Source organism: Schistocerca nitens, chromosome 9 (assembly GCF_023898315.1).
Source record: "Schistocerca nitens isolate TAMUIC-IGC-003100 chromosome 9, iqSchNite1.1, whole genome shotgun sequence".
In the NCBI taxonomy this organism is placed as follows: Eukaryota; Metazoa; Arthropoda; class Insecta; order Orthoptera; family Acrididae; genus Schistocerca; species Schistocerca nitens.
The window spans coordinates 291,167,807-291,187,827 of record NC_064622.1 but is presented as its reverse complement, the minus strand read 5'-3'; the positions used below and the strand labels follow the sequence as shown (position 1 = coordinate 291,187,827).

At 39.9% G+C, this 20,021-nt stretch overlaps 1 protein-coding gene across 8 annotated transcripts in view; it reads left to right on the top strand.

Annotated features, from left to right (window-relative positions):
- Positions 1-20,021, top strand: part of LOC126203386 (RILP-like protein homolog) — a 178,825-nt gene that overhangs the window by 58,872 nt on the left and 99,932 nt on the right. For all 8 annotated transcript variants that reach the window (XM_049937685.1, XM_049937690.1, XM_049937689.1 and 5 more), the window contains one exon: positions 4,321-4,448. In XM_049937685.1, coding sequence (XP_049793642.1) covers positions 4,321-4,448 — 128 coding nt within the window. The remainder of the gene's footprint in view (positions 1-4,320; positions 4,449-20,021) is intronic.

Below are 20,021 nucleotides of genomic sequence, written 5' to 3'. Positions count from 1 at the left end.
TTCTGGGATTGATTTATAATGTGTTGAACATACCTGCAGGAAGAGCTTATTATAAAAGATTTAATAAACCTGAAAATCTGCCATTCCCTAAAAATTTTGCTCCATGAGCTGGCTGGAAAACGAAGATGCGGCCGACTGGGGTGTAAAAGTCAGCCCCTTTCTAAAGACTTACGCTGACGAAGTAAATGAATAAAAGAGTAAAATAGATACTTACAGCTGGTGAATAATATTGAAGTACCTCAAAGCACTTTTTGAGGGAATTCCAATGTGTGGTCTCCACAGCACCTTTCCTGTATAATGCTCCATCATCTATACTTGCTGATGTGATGTCCTTAATTGTTAAGGTTGAATTAGTATCTGCCATGAAATCAGTGTGTGTGATAAAACTTGATAATAAAGCTGGTCTTATTCCTGGAATAGACGTGAACTTGGATCATATTGTATCATGTGAACTCAGAATAGTAAAGGTGCCTGCCAAAGATATATTACTTTTAGGACTGACTGTATCGACTTTCTAATCGAAACGTGCTCAAACCACCTCCCAAAATCACCTTCGAAGCCAACATTTGTAAATATATAAGCTTTTGTGATCCAGTGGTGATAAACAGGAGTCTAATAACTAGCAAGGCTAGAATCTTGAATGCTTTGCAGAAATTATCTTCACAGAAGTGGATAAGTGGTAAGGATTGTGATAAAATTGAGAAAAAACTTCTGCAAATCCTTGGTAAGGAGATACTTTTAGATCTCTGTGCAAACTGCAGGAGGACTGAGACAAGAATCGATCACTTTTGATGACTTATTAAATAGTGACACCATCTGTCAGCATTTGTATAGCTTTCCTCAAAAGGTTCTCATTCTGAGCCATGGTCAAGTCTTTGTAGAGCAAGGTTTTTCCATTAATAAATAGTGTGTGATAGTCAACCGACAAATGAAGTCATTGGTGGCCATATGTCAAGTATATGATAACCTGAAATCAGCTGGTGGTGTCTCAAAGATTGACATTTACACAACAATGATTCTGGACTATCGCAATCCTTCAGGTCGGTATGGTGAGGCTTTAAAGTGGAAGCAATGTGAAGAAGCCAAGAGAGCTAGAGGGAAGAAGTCCATCATCCAGCAAGCTAAAGAATGGGAGGCTAAAAAGTTAGATATTGTCTGAAAGGGTCACTGTACTGAGTGGAGTTTGAGAGATTGATTCTCTCACAAAGGAGTTTTGGCTGGTTTTCATTGGTTGAGCTGAATTGTTTATTTGACAAAACACAGAATATTTTTTTTAGCAGAGAGAAGTCACTAAACATACCACAGTGATGTTTTAATTTTTTTAATTTTAATGTTGTATAATATAACACACTTCTTTTATGTTTGGTCAGATGCATTATCTTACCTGGAAAGTTCGTAAATCCTATATGGCAGGATGAAGGTGTTACCAAAGTATGAAACCTGATGGAAAAGGTGACCGAAAAGACCTGTATTTACATTTTGATGTTTAGTTTGTCAGGCTTGTCAGGATATGAATACATGTTTTATACACTCTAGTTTGTCCCCCCCCCTTTTTCTTTCCCCCCCCTCCCCCCCTCCAAACCCCCTTGTTACATTGAGTGCCAGAATGTTGACTGTAGCAGAGAGCCCATAACAGTCCCTGCAAATTGAGGAAAATAATGGTCAGGCAGTTTATGTGCCAGACTGCACACAAAGAAAAGGAAATTAATAAAGAAATTAGGTACAAAATGCGTGAAACAAACTGATGCCAAAATGTGTTTCAAACCATGTATTTTAAAACATTTGTTACTCAATTTCCATCAGTTGTGAAGGAGCCTTTCCACCATTTTGTGGATGAACCTCTTACTTGACAGCCTTTTCAGGCACATGCCATTACCCACATCACTGCTTCAGTCTGTCAGTACTCACCTCAACTTTCCAAATTCAGTTGGAGTTCTTTGCAAGAGTGTAGGTTTGTGTCCTAACCCAACAGACACTTCTAATCTGTCAGAGGGTGCATGGCAGCTCTTCTGTAGAAAGAAGATGTATTTTTGAGAATAGTTTTAGATTTCATCTCTGTTGCAATATTTGACCTCAGCCCATCATTTGAAAAAAAACTTACATGGTTTGAGACAAAATTTAAAAACCAGATAGTAGTAAATCAATATTGTTAATGCACAGGTGAATCACCATTTCCAGCAATATGTTAAAAGGATGTGAACTATACATATGATTTGAGTTGTTAAAAACTCTTTATTTTCTTCCTTACCAACTTCTCAGATACATTATGTATGACGTTGGGTAGTTAAACATTCCGTACTTGCCGAAAGTATGATATTTCGAAGTGCGATATTTCACCACCCACCGAACCTATGCAGTGTTGTTCCCCATCCTGAGATGGTTGGAGGGCAGTGAATTGGAGAGAGATCCAGTGACCTTGCTGGCCAAGGTAGGCTTTGACAAGCACAAAGACAAGCAATAGAAACTCTTACCATGTGCGGCAGTATCTTGCCGAAATGTAAGCCCAGTATGGCTTGCCATGAAGGGCAACAAAACATGGTGTAAAATATTGTCAATGTGCCACTGTGCTGTAAGGGTGCCGTTGATGACAACCAAAGGGATCCTACTATGAAAAGACTCCTGGTTGATGGGCTGTGTGGCAGGCAAGAGTCAGGCTGGTATACCATCGCTGGTCGAGACATCTCCAGACACAACTTCAACCTGAAATATCATTGACTGAAGGAGAATCGTCTTCAGCGATGAGTCCTGCTTCAAATTGGGCCCTGTTAACCAGTGAAGATACGAAACTTCCTGTCAGATCAAAACTGTGTGCCCGACCAAGACTCTAACTCGGGACCTTTGCCTTTCGCGGGCAAGTGCTCTACCATCTGAACTACCGAAGCACGACTCACGCCCGGTCCTCACAGCTTTACTTCTGCCAGTATCTAGTCTCCTACCTTCCAAACTTTACAGAAGCTCTCCTCGAATCTCGGTCGGGCACACAGTTTTAATCTGCCAGGAAGTTTCATATCAGCGCACACTCCGCTGCAGAGTGAAAATCTCATTCTGGCAGTGAAGATACATCTGGAAATGCGACTAGTAGTGGTGGGACACTAGCCCAACTGTCACCCACTATATGGCCTGACAACCAGGAGTGATGGTCAGCAGTGCCATTTCTTTCCATAGCAGGACCCCTCTGGTTGTCATCTGCTGTACATCAATGGTATTGTACGCCCCATTTTCTAGCCCTTCATGGTAAGTGATCATGAAGATTTCTCTCTAGAGTTTTGGTGAAGTTTATCACATTCCATGGTAATCAAATCACCACCACCACCACCTTTATTAATCACATTGTTTTGGTCTTGAATTGTACAAATACATGAATAAATCCTACAGTGGTTTTCCTCTCCATTGTGAGTAACTATCACATCTTCCATTTCATTTTCTCCTCCTCCTTCTCCTCTTCCTCCTGTGTACTATTGCACTGTTTATCCCCCACTTTTAACTTTTGTACAAGGTTACGTGATTACTACATGTTCATGGGGTATGAGTAGAGAGAATCATGTCTGTGTGGAATATCAATCTGGTGACCAGTTTTTGAGTAAATCTTCATTTTATATATTGTTAAGCTGTTGGTGTAGGATAAAATTAAATTAACTTTACCTGTTGTATAAGTAAAGCATTTCACAATCCACATATCAAAATTTTGTTGGCATGCTTGGATGTGATTGTATATTATTTGATTGTTTATTTTTGCTTATACAACAAATGATTTAATTTATTAACAAAGAAACAATACAGTGTAAAATGCTATGGTGTGAATAGAACTTCCTGAAACATGTTGATTACCTGAAGCAGTGTTGGTCTGTGGAGATCAAAATATGACGTTAGGCTGTTTTTTGTTCCCAAATGTTTACACTTGTTTCCATCTCCATAAGTGATTAGTAACTCCATTGAATTATTATATGAAACCTATAGACTTCATGTATCTCTTTACAGTTGTGATATGTTCCCACTCAAAAATATTGGCCCATTTTTATGGGCCTACTGAATGTGTGTTCACCATCAGCATCCTAGATTTGCCTTGTTACAATTGTAGATATTTAAATTTTGGAAAGTGTACATCATTATTACGCAGTTTTATCAACAATGTTTCTGTGTAATATATATTTGTGTGTGTGTGTGTGTGTGTGTGTGTGTGTGTGTGTGTGTGTGTGTGTGTGTGTGTGTGTGTGTGGATTTTTCTCAAAGTTTGTGTAGTTTATTTACTATCCAGTGTTCAAGATACTGTTGCGGATTTATTTTGTATTGCATTCCAAGTTTCATTAAATTTTTTTGCAGCTCATACAGTAAGCACAGAAGTTGACGTTGTGGTGCTGCAAAGACTGCGTAATGTGATTGACCAACAGAGAGAGCAGATTCGTTCAAGAGAAAGGGAAATCCAGGCCAAAGCTGCAGAAATTGATGCTGTAAGTACCTGCACCTCATCCATAGCATAGTAAGTGGTTGCAGAATCAAAGCCCAACCATGAGTGAGATAGCAATTAAATAGGACCTAAATCCTTTGTAGCTCCTATAAAACAGTTGGTTTTAAAAATGGCACTACTATTGAAGATAATGCTTTAATATTAGTCCAAAAGGATTTGGTATGAGATTAATCCCCCCCCATGAACCATGGACCTTGCCGTTGGTGGGGAGGCTTGCGTGCCTCAGCGATACAGATAGCCGTACCATAGGTACAACCACAACGGAGGGGTATCTGTTGAGAGGCCAGACAAACGTGTGGTTCCTGAAGAGGGGCAGCAGCCTTTTCAGTAGTTGCAAGGGCACCAGTATGGATCATTGACTGATCTGGCCTTGTAACACTAACCAAAACAGCCTTGCTGTGCTGGTACTGCGAACGGCTGAAAGCAAGGGGAAACTATGGCCGTAATTTTTCCCGAGGGCATGCAGATTTACTGTATGATTAAATGATGATGGCGTCCTCTTGGGTAAAATATTCCAGAGGTAAAATAGTCCCCCATTCGGATCTCCGGGCGGGGACTACTCAAGAGGATGTCGTTATCAGGAGAAAGAAAACTGGCGTTCTACGGATCGGAGCGTGGAATGTCAGGTCCCTTAATCGGGCAGGTAGGTTAGAAAATTTGAAAAGGGAAATGGATAGGTTAAAGTTAGATATAGTGGGAATTAGTGAAGTTTGGTGGCAGGAGGAACAAGACTTCTGGTCAGGTGACTACAGGGTTATAAACACAAAGTCAAATAGGGGTAATGCAGGAGTAGGTTTAATAATGAATAGGAAAATAGGAGTGCGGGTAAGCTACTACAAACAGCATAGTGAACGCATTATTGTGGCCAAGATAGATACGAAGCCCACACCTACTACAGTAGTACAAGTTTATATGCCAACTAGCTCTGCAGATGACGAAGAAATTGAAGAAATGTATGATGAAATAAAAGAAATTATTCAGATAGTGAAGGGAGACGAAAATTTAATAGTCATGGGTGACTGGAATTCGAGTGTAGGAAAAGGGAGAGAAGGAAACGTAGTAGGTGGATATGGATTGGGGCTAAGAAATGAGAGGAAGCCGCCTGGTAGAATTTTGCACAGAGCACAACTTAATCATAGCTAACACTTGGTTTAAGAATCATGATAAAAGGTTGTATACATGGAAGAACCCTGGAGATAGTAAAAGGTATCAGATAGATTATATAATGGTAAGACAGAGATTTAGGAACCAGGTTTTAAATTGTAAGACATTTCCAGGGGCAGATGTGGACTCTGACCACAATCTATTGGTTATGACCTGTAGATTAAAACTGAAGAAACTGCAAAAAGGTGGGAATTTAAGGAGATGGGACCTGGATAAACTGAAAGAACCAGAGCTTGTACAGAGTTTCAGGGAGAGCAATAAGGGAACAATTGACAGGAATGGGGGAAAGAAATACAGTAGATGAAGAATGGGTAGCTTTGAGGGATGAAGTAGTGAAGGCAGCAGACGATCAAGTAGGTAAAAAGATGAGGGCTAGTAGAAATCCTTGGGTAACAGAAGATATTTTGAATTTAATTGATGAAAGGAGAAAATACAAAAATGCAGTAAATGAAGCAGGCAAAAAGGAATACAAACGTCTCAAAAATGAGATTGACAGGAAGTGCAAAATGGCTAAGCAGGGATGGCTAGAGGACAAATGTAAGGATGTAGAGGCTTATCTTACTAGGGGTAAGATAGATACTGCCTACAGGAAAATTAAAGAGACCTTTGGAGATAAGAGAACCACTTGTATGAACATCATGAGTTCAGATGGAAACCCAGTTCTAAGCAAAGAAGGGAAAGCAGAAAGGTGGAAGGAGTATATAGAGGGTCTACACAAGGGTGATGTACTTGAGGACAATATTATGGAAATGGAAGAGGATGTAGAGGAAGATGAAATGGGAGATACTGCGTTAAGAGTTTGACAGAGCACTGAAAGACCTGAGTCGAAACAAGGCCCCCGGAGTAGACGACATTCCATTGGAACTACTGACGGCCTTGGGAGAGCCAGTCCTGACAAAACTCTAACATCTGGTTAGCAAGATGTATGAAACAGGTGAAATACCCTCAGACTTCAAGAATATAATAATTCCAATCCCAAAGAAAGCAGGTGTTGACAGATGTGAGAATTACCGAACTATCAGTTTAATAAGTCACAGCTGCAAAATACTACCGCGAATTCTTTACAGAAGAATGGAAAAACTAGTAGAAGCCGACCTCGGGGAAGATCAGTTTGGATTCCGTAGAAATACTGGAACACGTGAGGCAATACTGACCTTACGACTTATCTTAGAAGAAAGATTAAGGAAAGGCAAACCTACGTTTCTAGCATTTGTAGACTTAGAGAAAGCTTTTGACAATGTTGACTGGAATACTCTCTTTCAAATTCTAAAGGTGGCAGGGGTAAAACACAGGGAGCGAAAGGCTATTTACAATTTGTACAGAAACCAGATGGCAGTTATGAGTCGAGGGACATGAAAGGGAAGCAGTGGTTGGGAAGGGAGTAAGACAGGGTTGTAGCCTCTCCCCGATGTTATTCAATCTGTATATTGAGCAAGCATTAAAGGAAACAAAAGAAAAATTTGGAGTAGGTATTAAAATCCCTGGAGAAGAAATAAAAACTTTGAGGTTCGCCGATGACATTGTAATTCTGTCAGACAGCAAAGGACTTGGAAGAGCAGTTGAACGGAATGGATGGTGTCTTGAAGGGAGGATATAAGATGAACATCAACAAAAGCAAAACGAGGATAATGGAATGTAGTCGAATTAAGTCGGGTGATGTTGATGGTATTAGATTAGGAAACGAGACACTTAAAGTAGTAAAGGAGTTTTGCTATTTGGGGAGCAAAATAACTGATGGTGGTCGAAGTAGAGAAGATATAAAATGTAGACTGGCAATGGCAAGGAAAGCGTTTCTGAAGAAGAGAAATTTGTTAACATCGAGTATAGATTTAAGTGTCAGGAAGTCTTTTCTGAAAGTATTTGTATGGAGTGTAGCCATGTATGGAAGTGAAACATGGACGATGACTAGCTTGGACAAGAAGAGAATAGAAGCTTTCGAAATGTGGTGTTACAGAAGAATGCTGAAGATTAGATGGGTAGATCACATAACTAATGAGGAGGTACTGAATAGAATTGGGGAGAAGAGGAGTTTTGGCACAACTTGACCAGAAGAAGGGATCGGTTGGTAGGACATGTTCTGAGGCATCAAGGGATCACCAATTTAGTATTGGAGGGCAGCGTGGAGGGTAAAAATCGTAGGGGGAGACCAAGAGATGCATACACTAAGCAGATTCAGAAGGATGTAGGTTGCAGTAGGTACTGGGAGATGAAGAAGCTTGCACAGGATAGAGTAGCATGGAGAGCTGCATCAAACCAGTCTCAGGACTGAAGACCACAACAACAACATGAGATTAATATTAAAACAAATTATGGGGCTTTCAGTACCACCAGCTTCCCTCCCCCCCCCCCCTCTCTCTCTCTCTCTCTCTCTCTCTCTCTCTCTCTCTCTCTCTCTCTCTCTCTCTCTCTCTCTCTCTCTCTCTCTCTCTCTCTCTCTCCCCTCCCCTCTCTCCCCTCCCCCCCTCCTGTTCCCCCACCTAGCCCCCTTCCCTCCACTCTTTCCCGACCCCTCCCCCTCTCACCTCCTTTCCCGCCACGCACCCCCCCCCACCCCACCCACTCACCCCATTTCCCTCTCTTTAAATTGGTCGGATATGTATAGTCTTCTTTCCTTAGTGGCATGAGTGAGGAGAGTAACAACCATCAAAATGTAAAGGACTAATTTTTAGATATTGCTTTCTTAGAGATAACAATTTATTATTCATCTGTTTCATTGTTTCCTCAGTTCATTGTTTCCTCAGTTCATTGTTTCCTCAGTTCATTGTTTCCTCAGTTCATTGTTTCCTCAGTTCATTGTTTCCTCAGTTCATTGTTTCCTCAGTTCATTGTTTCCTCAGTTCATTGTTTCCTCAGTTCATTGTTTCCTCGGTTCATTGTTTCCTCGGTTCATTGTTTCCTCGGTTCATTGTTTCCTCGGTTCATTGTTTCCTCGGTTCATTGTTTCCTCGGTTCATTGTTTCCTCGGTTCATTGTTTCCTCGGTTCATTGTTTCCTCGGTTCATTGTTTCCTCGGTTCATTGTTTCCTCGGTTCATTGTTTCCTCGGTTCATTGTTTCCTCGGTTCATTGTTTCCTCAGGTCATTGTTTCCTCAGGTCATTGTTTCCTCAGGTCATTGTTTCCTCAGGTCATTGTTTCCTCAGGTCATTGTTTCCTCAGGTCATTGTTTCCTCAGGTCATTGTTTCCTCAGGTCATTGTTTCCTCAGGTCATTGTTTCCTCAGGTCATTGTTTCCTCAGGTCATTGTTTCCTCAGGTCATTGTTTCCTCAGGTCATTGTTTCCTCAGGTCATTGTTTCCTCAGGTCATTGTTTCCTCAGGTCATTGTTTCCTCAGGTCATTGTTTCCTCAGGTCATTGTTTCCTCAGGTCATTGTTTCCTCAGGTCATTGTTTCCTCAGGTCATTGTTTCCTCAGGTCATTGTTTCCTCAGGTCATTGTTTCCTCAGGTCATTGTTTCCTCAGGTCATTGTTTCCTCAGGTCATTGTTTCCTCAGGTCATTGTTTCCTCAGGTCATTGTTTCCTCAGGTCATTGTTTCCTCAGGTCATTGTTTCCTCAGGTCATTGTTTCCTCAGGTCATTGTTTCCTCAGGTCATTGTTTCCTCAGGTCATTGTTTCCTCAGGTCATTGTTTCCTCAGGTCATTGTTTCCTCAGGTCATTGTTTCCTCAGGTCATTGTTTCTTCCTTTATTGGCACTGTTATGAGCATAATATGTTTCGTATGAAGTTAAATGACTGCATTAGGTAAGGGAAAAATTAGAACAATTTGGCTTGCAGCAGCATGGAGAAATATAAATTGTATCCTGTGATATCAGAAAAAAAGGCTGAAGGTTTTAGGCAGATAAATATAAACTAAAGGATATAAGTAAAGTCGTAAAATAAAGAGTGGGGAGAAAGTTTCTATTAGAAAGGAGCTGGAAGGTAAGATGACAGCTGAATAAAATTGCAAGCAGTCTTAGTTACTCACAAACTTATTACTCCTCATTTAAGTGAATCTCTTCTGCCCTTAATCCTAAAAAGCACAGTCATCACCTTTTCCTATTCTGCAAACAATTTGGAGATCATTCTGGACAATCACCTAGACTGGACTGAAAACACAACTGCGGTCTATAAGGTGTTGGCATCACTTCACTCATTACTGAACTGTAAAAAAAAAAGTACAGTCTCTTGAGCTTAAAAAGAAACTGTCATTAGTACTCCTCCATCCTATTTCTCATCAACCTACACTACTATGTGAACAGCACAGCAGAAATACATGTTCTCTAAATCATTTTCTGTATCAGGAACCCAAATTTGGAACAATCTCCCTCAAAATGTTACAGATAATGGCCCACCTTCTATCACTGTAGCTATCTCTTCTTGAAGGTCACTTCCACCGATCTTCCCTCCCCCATCGCTTTTCCTTCATCTTGTCTCTTTTTCAATTCCCTCCTGTTTCATTATCCCTTCCACTTCTTCTAATGCTAAATAAGGCTTCAGAAGTCTTACGCTAATCAGTATCATTATGCATCATTATGCCTCCATTGTTATTTTTGTTGTCAACATTTTACTGTTATCATTTTACTACTACTATTATTATTATTATTATTTTACTATTATTGTGATTTCTACATAATATTTCTTGTCTATATTGTCCTGGTCATATATAAGAGAGTGCTCTAAGGTCCTGATTTGGTCATGCTAAATAAGCAATAAATAAATAAAATAAACAGGGTTATATATTTTATGAACAACATTGAAGGTAGGATGTGAGAACAGTGTACACTAAGAAACGTACATCTGTTTTAACATGTGTGTGCTGGTTGCTGTTTCAAGGGACACAGATTTTCTTAGCACCTCCATATTGATGTAATAGGGTTGCTCTGACCAGATGTCTTCTGACCTTCCACAAAAAACTTAATAAAAAAAACTATAATTTTGCCATCCACATACACTATACATCAGTTTTATCCTGCTACCACTGCTTCATAGTCCCCACATCTCGAGAACCATCCCTAAGATTCTCTGTGGTTTGTTACTTATTAAACTTGTTGTCCCATCCCTTATCAGATCTTGTCAAAACCAACAAGAAATATTGTATGAAGTACTAACCAGATGTCTTGCAGAAGCCTCAGAAAGGATGTATGGATTTTTACTCTTACATGCCAGTAGCTATAGTGTCTTATGATATTTCTGGATAGTAACAAGAAAAAATTCAGTAAGATCTCAGTGATCAACAAGAACAGTACTGGATGTAGAAATAACTTCCATGTAGACTATGCTTGCCTCTGTAGGCCTCAGAAGGATTTTTATCTGCTAATACAAAAACTGGTAGACACCAGGGAGAAAATGGAAAAATCCCCAAATATTTGAAAGCAAACTAAAATAATATCTCATTAGCTACTCCTACCCATTTACAGAATATTTGAAACCAGACATTTATATTACATAAAACTCATAATATTCACAATATTATGAAAAGGATAAATTGCTACTCACCATACAGTGGAGATGTTGAGTTGCAGACAGGCTTTTCAAAATATTGTAACTATTCCATCCAGGATTTTTCATTGTTCAATATTTGTACTAGACAGTTACTGAATTTACCAGTATAAAGACAACTGACAGTATTCTACCAAGAATTTGCCATTATTTTATCACTTTTGAAGTGGAAATGTGCATGAAAAGATGGACAAATATATAGTAACAAAGTTCTCCCACTAGCATAACATGTCAAGCACAGTATTCAACACTATCGTGAATTTGCTGATGTGAAATTGAAAATATTATTATTAAGTATTCTAGACAGCTTAACTGGGATACAGCAGGTTCAGTAAAGAGAAAAAAATGGTAGTGTACTCATATTTCATTTAATCAGTTCTTTAATATTCCTGCCCTTTGATTTTTATTCAGGATGGCATTATTTATTAACATGTCCCACACCAGTGAACCTGGGCCTATGTGGTTCTTTAACCAGTTAAAAGTTTCTAGTGCACTCAGACTATTTTAACTAATTCTTGTAAGAGTGTTTCCGAGTACATGTGTAATTCCCTACGATTTAGTTGGCTGTTGATTGTACCACTAACATATATATGTGCTCCACAAGAAAAAAATGCCTGTTTTTTAAGGAAGTTAAACATGTACATATGTTAAGAATCTGCAAATCTGCCATAAATGAAGACAAAAATGTACAAAATGTGGAGTTAGATCCATTACATTCTGCTGGAAAAATGCATGGTAGCATTTTAGATTAACTGTCAAATATGCACTATGTTGAGGTACCTTACTAGAGGTTGACTTGTTTGTAAGGAATTGATTTCTGTAGAAAAGTAAAGAAGTCTTTTTTTTTCCCCCCCCCCCCTTGATGCATCGCACAGAGAGATGGCAAAAGAAAAACCTGAATAAATATAGGCTTTCTTGGAACATGACAAAAGCATTTTCTGTAGTCAATGAGGTTTCAGTAATCACCATGATTGTCTAATGTAGAATGTATTTCACTATAATAATGCTTTTATAGAGCTCATTGAGGAGGTGAAGAAACTTTGGAATAATAAAACTGGATGTTGTGTTTAGAGGAAGAGATTGTGTGTCTTAACAGTAATTAATGTTAACTCCAGGTAAAGCTGCTGTGTTTTAGCATTGCTTGTTATCTGCCTTGTGTGTTTTGTGATTTGCCTGCCCATTTCAATTAATTTTGGTTTGCATTACTGTAAACTATAAAATTAATAAAGCAAAATTTCCAAAGCAAGTGTTTTCATTAACTAAAACTCAGAATACCGCAGTTTTTCTTTTGTATTTGAAGTTCCTGTTTTATATTCCAGTTACTTGTCATAATCTTTCTAACAACAGTAGTATACTTAATTTATAGGAGCATTTGATTCACTGTATTTATACTAAAACCTCAAGCTTTTGTAACCATAGTACCTATTACATTAATTTTCCATCAGTTGGAATTGGTATAGCAACTACTTGGGCACAACTCACCTGGCCAAATATCAGTTTTGCCTGTTCTGTTCATAATAAAATAGCAAATGTTTCAGTCACAAGTGTGTATCATTGAGGAATAAATCACATTGTTTGCTGTTCCAGAAACCAAACTATCCTGGACAGCATGTGATTTTATTTTTCTGATTAGCCACAACCGTAGATAACCGTACCATTAACCATGTATTTTCCAACACTGTTAAATACTACCAATATATTTTCATATTCAACAATATATATGTTTTCCAGCTTCGTTTTTTCTGTAAATTTAATCATGATACTTGAAGCTGTGCTCTGTCAGCTGCTTATTCATTTATGTTTACAATGCAGATAAGAACAAATATTATGTCTCTTGCAACTGAATGTTTATTTTGTTTATAACCAAACTTGTTAACACTACGACAAGGTCATTGCAGTATGCAACAAGAAATGTTATGTACAGTGAACTGCATAATTGTGACATACTGTAAATTGAAAACCTTTCCTATATTCATATAGTGCTTACACAAGAACCAATGGACACGTGAAAAGTATAGAAAACATAAAAACCACTGATTCCTCAAATGAATGGGTGAACATATTTGCTTAACAATTACTATTTAGTTGCAATCTTTCTTCTTACTACATGGTAAATATAATTACTCTAGAAAGTTTTCATTCCCCCCCCCCCCGCCTTGTTGATCATAATTAATACACTTTCCGCTATCAGGCACTTTTCTCTGCAGCACTCATGTTATATTGTGATGGTAATCTTAAATATCAATTCTATTGTTTAATTTAGAATGGAATCATTTTTGGGTTGTCTTTCCCTGCCCTTATCTTTTAGGGCTGAAGGCTTTCATTTGCATAATAGCTGTGTACTCTGTAGTTACATTTACTCATAAGTTTTAAAGGTTAAGGTGAGTATAGTTTTCCCCTATTTCCTGTGTGGTATTCTGCATGTTTTTCTTTCAGTGTTGTTATGTTTATATGAATGAATCGGACAGTAGCTGCTGTGCTTGTACGAGTTCTCTTGTTTGCTGCCCTCTCCCTCCCTCCCAGTAAAATTATACAAGCAACAGTGCAGTTCTGCGTAAAATGCCACATTGGCTGTGCACTGATATAAAATAGCAAAGTTTTACAGTGTGTTTTGCATGTTAATTCTGTATTTACAACTTCAGTTGGTGAAACACTGTTATTTGCATGATGGAATGTATGTAAAAGTGCACCATATAATTCTGTTTTTTCTTCTCACATTATTGTTAATAAACTGTGGCAAATCATATTAATTTCTCAGTATCTTGTCCCTCAGTTTTTGTAAGTCATTTGCTTAATGTTATGAATAATCAGAATAGACCCAATGCTCTGGTTCCCTGATTATGTATTTAGGGCAGTTCTCATGACTCACTTTACAAATGAATACAGTTTATCTCTCACTTTCACTATCGAATACAGTCTAGTCTCTTCCATCTATAATTACAAATATGAGTATGGTATTATTAAAATTGCATAATGGACTTATTCAGATTTAAAACCAAAAGCCCAATATTGTTTTGATTGGCGTCAGACATAATTAACAAAATTCTTGATGCCTGGAGGCTCTGATAAACATATCTTCCTGCCTCTTGATCACTGATCAGCCACGGTGTATTTGTCAGTAAATACCTGTAACTGAATCGTAAAAGCTATAAAACAGACCTATACTGGATATTGATTTCAACACCGCAATGCCTTACCAGGCATAGTCTTACTATAGTAATTTGACTTTGTGTTCCTCTGAGCTTTGAATGGACTTACTCAGCCAGTTATAAGGGGACCTACAGCTCATTGTGGAGTGTGAACTATAACAGAAAGAAAGCATCTAATGTAGATGCACTACACCTTCAGGCAAGGGATGAGGCATCTTGCTAATGTGCTATTCCTTTCCAAAAGTTAAACCTATTTGCAAATATCTGTGGAAAAACTTTTATTTAAATTTATCTAGGAAGGAAAATGTATCACATCATGGAATTACCTTCTGTAACAACAAAACTGGAAAATTGTTGGAAATATTCAGTCCTAATTCACAATATGTAACAGTTTCATGGAATAATAAGAGAACAGTTACACCAGTGGCACCAGTCACTAAGATGTCGTAAAATTTATTAGGGAGATTACTTTTGCAGATCAAAATAGAGATTCTGAATACCATAAGGAGTAATATAGGTGGAGATGGACTAATTCTAAATTAGGATAAAGAGTGATACGTTGTGGTCAAATTGAATGTAATAATTTTGGAAATTAGTCGGCTGTGGACATGCTGCCACCAATCTTTACAAACAACAATAGAAGAAGTTGTGTTAATTTCTTCTTGCCACACTTCTCAGTAATGAGGAAACTTAAAAAGTAGAATGTATAAGAGAACTGGATAGGGCTTCAGGAGTAAGGGTGGAATTTATAATGTGATACACTGGTAGCTCATACTAAAGTTCATTGCATGGTAGCAAAGGCATTTGTATAGCCATTGAACCTACAGGCTGTAAAATAATTTAACAAAACAGTAAAATGTTGCCTTAATATTTTTATGATAAGTCTGAATGATTCTTTGTGGCTCTCTTGGATTGGTTAAGAAACAAATGAGGAGTTTTTAAGCAGGAATATGATCTGAGATTTCCATGCCCCTATGAAATTGAAGAGAGTCCATGCTCTGTTTCTGTTTGTCAGGTTAAAGATCTACTAGGAGAAAACTTGAAGGGCAGGGGGACACCATACAAGAAGTAAATGAAAGGTTAAGATCGATAAGACAGGGTAGAATATAAAAGTAACTGGGATATGGTGAGGCTTTCCTGGAATTAGATGGGTAGAATGTTAGGAAAACAGAATTGATTGGAAAATTCAGCCAAAGAGTACAGAAGTGAAGGGGTATTCCCATTGATTTATTTTCTTCAGAGGGGGTGGGGTAGAGGAGGGTGTTAGGCAGAAAGACCTAGATGAAACCTTACCTTATATGAATAGTTTGTGGTCATATCCATGTAAAATGCTATCCTTTGTATTCTGGTTGCAGAAAAGTTGGCATGTTATGTGGACGCATTCACAGGTGACCCTGCCTTTTGATGGGTGTAGGAAATGCCAATGACAGGACTTTACTCATCTGACCACCACTGTACATCTTTGACTAGTTTGCCTTGAACTGAGATCTCTCATAGGAGTGTAACCCATGGGCCAGGAGTTGATAGAAGGAAGATATATTACTGGACAAGTTACTGTGCAGGCTTGGGCTACCACACACACACACACACACACACACACACACACACAATGGAAGAAGTGCCACACTCCCTGTTGATATTTGCAAAGTACCCTCTGTGCCAGGACTTCGACTATTTTCATGTGGTTATTTATTCTCATGGTAAGTGTTTTAGAGCATTCATAGTGCTAATAGAAATTTTTGATCAGCAATTTAAGATAATTTAGCATATCACAAATATGCTATGACAGATCACTCTGCCTTTGGTCAGTTGTTCCTCTGCTGGTGAGCTTGAGGTGTGAGTAGCAGACAAGGTGCAGTGGGAAAATCCAACACTTACTGCAAATGAGGATAAGAATTGTATCATAGGATCATTCCACTATTTGTAATTCACCTTTCTAACTATTTCATTCTTGCACACTTCCATAAAGAACACACACTTGTCACAGAGGTTCAGGCACTTTCTGTTCATACAAGCAAATCTTTCTGGAATTATTTCTGTAAAACTTGGTCACACCAGTCTAACAAGTAACACATCTATTATTTTGCAAGCATTGTATTTCCTACAAGATTACACTATTTACTGAAATCTGTGAGAAGGAAGACATTGGGTTCTTTTAAAATGAGGTAAATCTGTCTTCATTTTTTTTAGATTTTCTGGTACTCTAGGAAATTACTTTCCCAGATAAGCCATAGATTTTACACCTTTTAACCCTTGTCAAATTGCATAGAGTACATTTTTTCCCCCTTGAGACATCTTTTCTTAAAGACATATTGTTTAAAAGTACACAATTTCCATCTTGAAACTAATTTTACTGTGCATTTGCTAATATAGACATTTTACACTTCTCTGTACTGGCTATCATACGGAGCCCTCACACGCTCCTGTTTTTCAGCCTCAGAGTACTAACATGGATTGAGTACCATTCATTTCTCACATCATTGTAAATTACCAACCAATCTAAACTCCCAGTAGGAACATCAACAATGTAGGGAAAAATAGATAGCTACTTTCTGTGAAGAGGACGCATCAAGTTGCAGACAGGCGTGGTTAAGACACTCAGCTTTCGGCCACAGCTTCCGTTGGTACGCACACCAACTCCAGCATCTCGGGCCAGAATACATCATCATGTGGTATGCAAGTAACAATCTGGAGGGGTTGGGCAAGGGGTTGGTGGAGTGCGCATGGGCTAGACTCACAGGTGCAGTGTCGGGCAGTGGTGGGGCAGAGAGGTGGAGGGGAAAAAAGGAACAAAAAGAAGAGGAGCAGGGAAAGATGGGCAGATTGGTTGGCAGAGGGATGCAAATAAACAGGGTGGAAAATGAATATGGGGAGCAGATGACTGGACATGAAGAGTCTGTTGGGTGTACATTTCTGTAGGGTGAGGCCAGGATAGTTACGGGAGTGGAGAATGTGTTGTAAGGATAACTCCCATCTGCGCAGTTCAGAAAAGCTGGTGGTACAGGGAAGGATGCAGATCGCTCAGGTAGTGAAGCAGCCATTGAAATAAAGTGTGTTATGTTCAGCTGCATGTTGTGCCACAATGTGGTCTGCTGTGCTCTTGGCCACAGTTTGGCAGTGGCTGTTAATCCTGGTGGACAGCTGGTTGGTAGTCATAACAATATAAAAAGCTGTGCAATGATTGCAGCAGAGCTGGTAAATAACATTGCTGCTTTCACAGGTGGCCTGGCCCCTCATGTGGTAGGATAAACCTGTGACAGGACTGGAATAGAAAGTGTTAGGTGGGTGGATTGGGCAGGTTTTGCATTTGTGTGTTCCACGGAGATATGATCCTTGTGGCAGGAGGTTGGGAGTGGGAGTGGCATATGGATGGACTAACATGTTGTGGAGGTTGGGTGGGCGATGTAACACGACTTTAGGAGGGGTGGGAAATATCTTGGGTAAGATGTCCTTCATTTCAGTGCACGATGATAGGTACAATGGAGGTCCTGGTGAAGGATGTGGTTCAGTTGTTCCAGTCTGGGTTGGCACTTAGTCACAAAGGAGACACTACTTTGTAGCTAGTTTTTGGTGTTGCTGGGTGGATTGGGGTTGTGAGAGAGAATAGTATGGGAGATCTGTTTGCAGACTAGGTCTGGAGGATAGTGCCTGTCTGTGAGGGCCTTGATGAGACTCAGTGTACTGAGCAAGGAAGGTTTTGTCACTGCAGATATGTCTCTTGGTAGCCAGGTTCCATCAGAGGGGAAGTGGTTAACATATAAGGTGGCGGCATGCTGGGTTGAGGAGGACCACGTGAAGCAGATGGGAGAGAAGGTATTGAAGTTGCGAAGGAACAAAGATAGTGTCTTGGCCATGGGTTATGAAGATATCATCAGTGAATCTGAACTAGGCTAGGGGTTTCTTGTTTCGGGAGGCTCGGAACATCTGCTTGAGATGGCCCCATAAAAAGGTTGGCATAGTAGTGCGCCATGTGGGGGGGCCCATGGCTGTGTCATGGATTTATTTATATACCTACCCTTCAAATGAGAAATAGTTGTGGGTTAGGACAAACTTAGTACAGTGTACCCACACCTCTGTCCACATTAAACCCACCACAAACTACCAATACCTGCATTTTGACGGCATTCATACCTTTCACACCAAAAAATCCCTCCCATATAGTGTGGCTACCCAGGGACTGCATATCTGCAGTGACAAAAATTCCCTTGCTCAGTATGCTGAGAGTCTGTAAAAGTTCTTCAGGCAGGCACTATCGCCCAGAAAAAGTTGGCAAACAGGCCTCCCATGCCATTTTCCCTCACAACCCCAATCCTCCCACCACCCTCAAAAACCAGCCACAAAGGAGTGGCCCCTTTGTCACCCAGTACTACCCTGGACTGGTACAAGTGAACCACATCCTTCGCCAGGGCTTTGGTTACCTATCATGATGCCCTGACATGAGGGACATTCTACCCAAGATACTTCCCGCCCGCCTAAAAGTGGTGTTTCATCGCCCACCCAACCTTCACATCCTCCCAGTCCATCCCTATGCCACTCAGTGCCAATCTCGTGTCAGAAGGATCATACCCCTGTGAGAGACCCAGGTGCAAAACCTACCCAATCCACCCACCCAGCACTTCTTATTTCAGCCCTGTCAGGTTTTTTCTACCCTATCAGGGGCTGGGCCACCTGTGAAGGCAGCCATGTAATTTACCAGCTGTACTGCAATCACTGCAAAGCATTTTATATTGGTATGACTACCAATCAACTGTGCACCAAGATGAACGGCCACTGCCAAACTGTGGCCAAGAGCAAAGTAGACCACCTTGTGGCACAACATGCAGCTGAAAATAACACACTTCCTTTCAATGGCTGCTTCACTACCCAAGCCATCTGGATCCTTCCCTCTACCACCAGCCATTTTGAACTGGGCGGACGGGACTTATCCTTAAAACACATTCTGCAGTCCCGTAATTCTCCTGGCCTCATCGTACAGTAACATGCTGACCCCCACACACTCTTCAACCAACAGTTTCTACCTCTGATGTTGTCATCTCCTCCCCGTACTCGTCTTCCACCCTATTCATTTACAGCCCTCTGCCAACCCATCTTTCCCTGCTCCTCTCCTTTTTTGTTCCTTTTTCCCCACCTTCATGCCCCACAACCATCTGATACTGCACCTGTTGGAGTCTAATCCCTGCTCATTCCATCAGACAGTCTCTCTCTCTCTCTCTCTCTCTCTCTCTCTCTCTCTCTCTCTCTCTCTCTCTCTCTCCACCCATACACTACTCTCCCTTGTCCTTCCCCTTCCCCACCCTCTCCAGATTGCTGCTTGCATCCCATGTGATGGTGTATTCTGGCCCAGGATGCTGGAGTTGGTGTTAACATGCGTGCGTGCATGTGTGGACTGAAAACGGCTGTGGCCAAAAGCTACATATGAGTGTGTTTAATTATGCCTGTCTGAAACTTGGCTTGTCTTCTTTACGGTAATAGCAATCCATCTTTTCCTACATTGTCAGTGTAAACAATCTATTATCTCTCACTGCATATCTAACAAAAAAAACTGGTGGCACCAGTATGGTGACTTTTTAAGGCATCTTACAGACAGAGATCTAGCAACGTAGCATCATACACATGGAGGTCAAAGATGCAAAAACTAATATGTTATACTTGGTTCGATGAACAAAAACAGCTAGCAGATACAAGGTTAGAGATAGCTTTTTCACTTCTCGTATGTTACTTATAGGTGCTTTACCAAGTTCTATTTCTCGCAGTATTATGATGA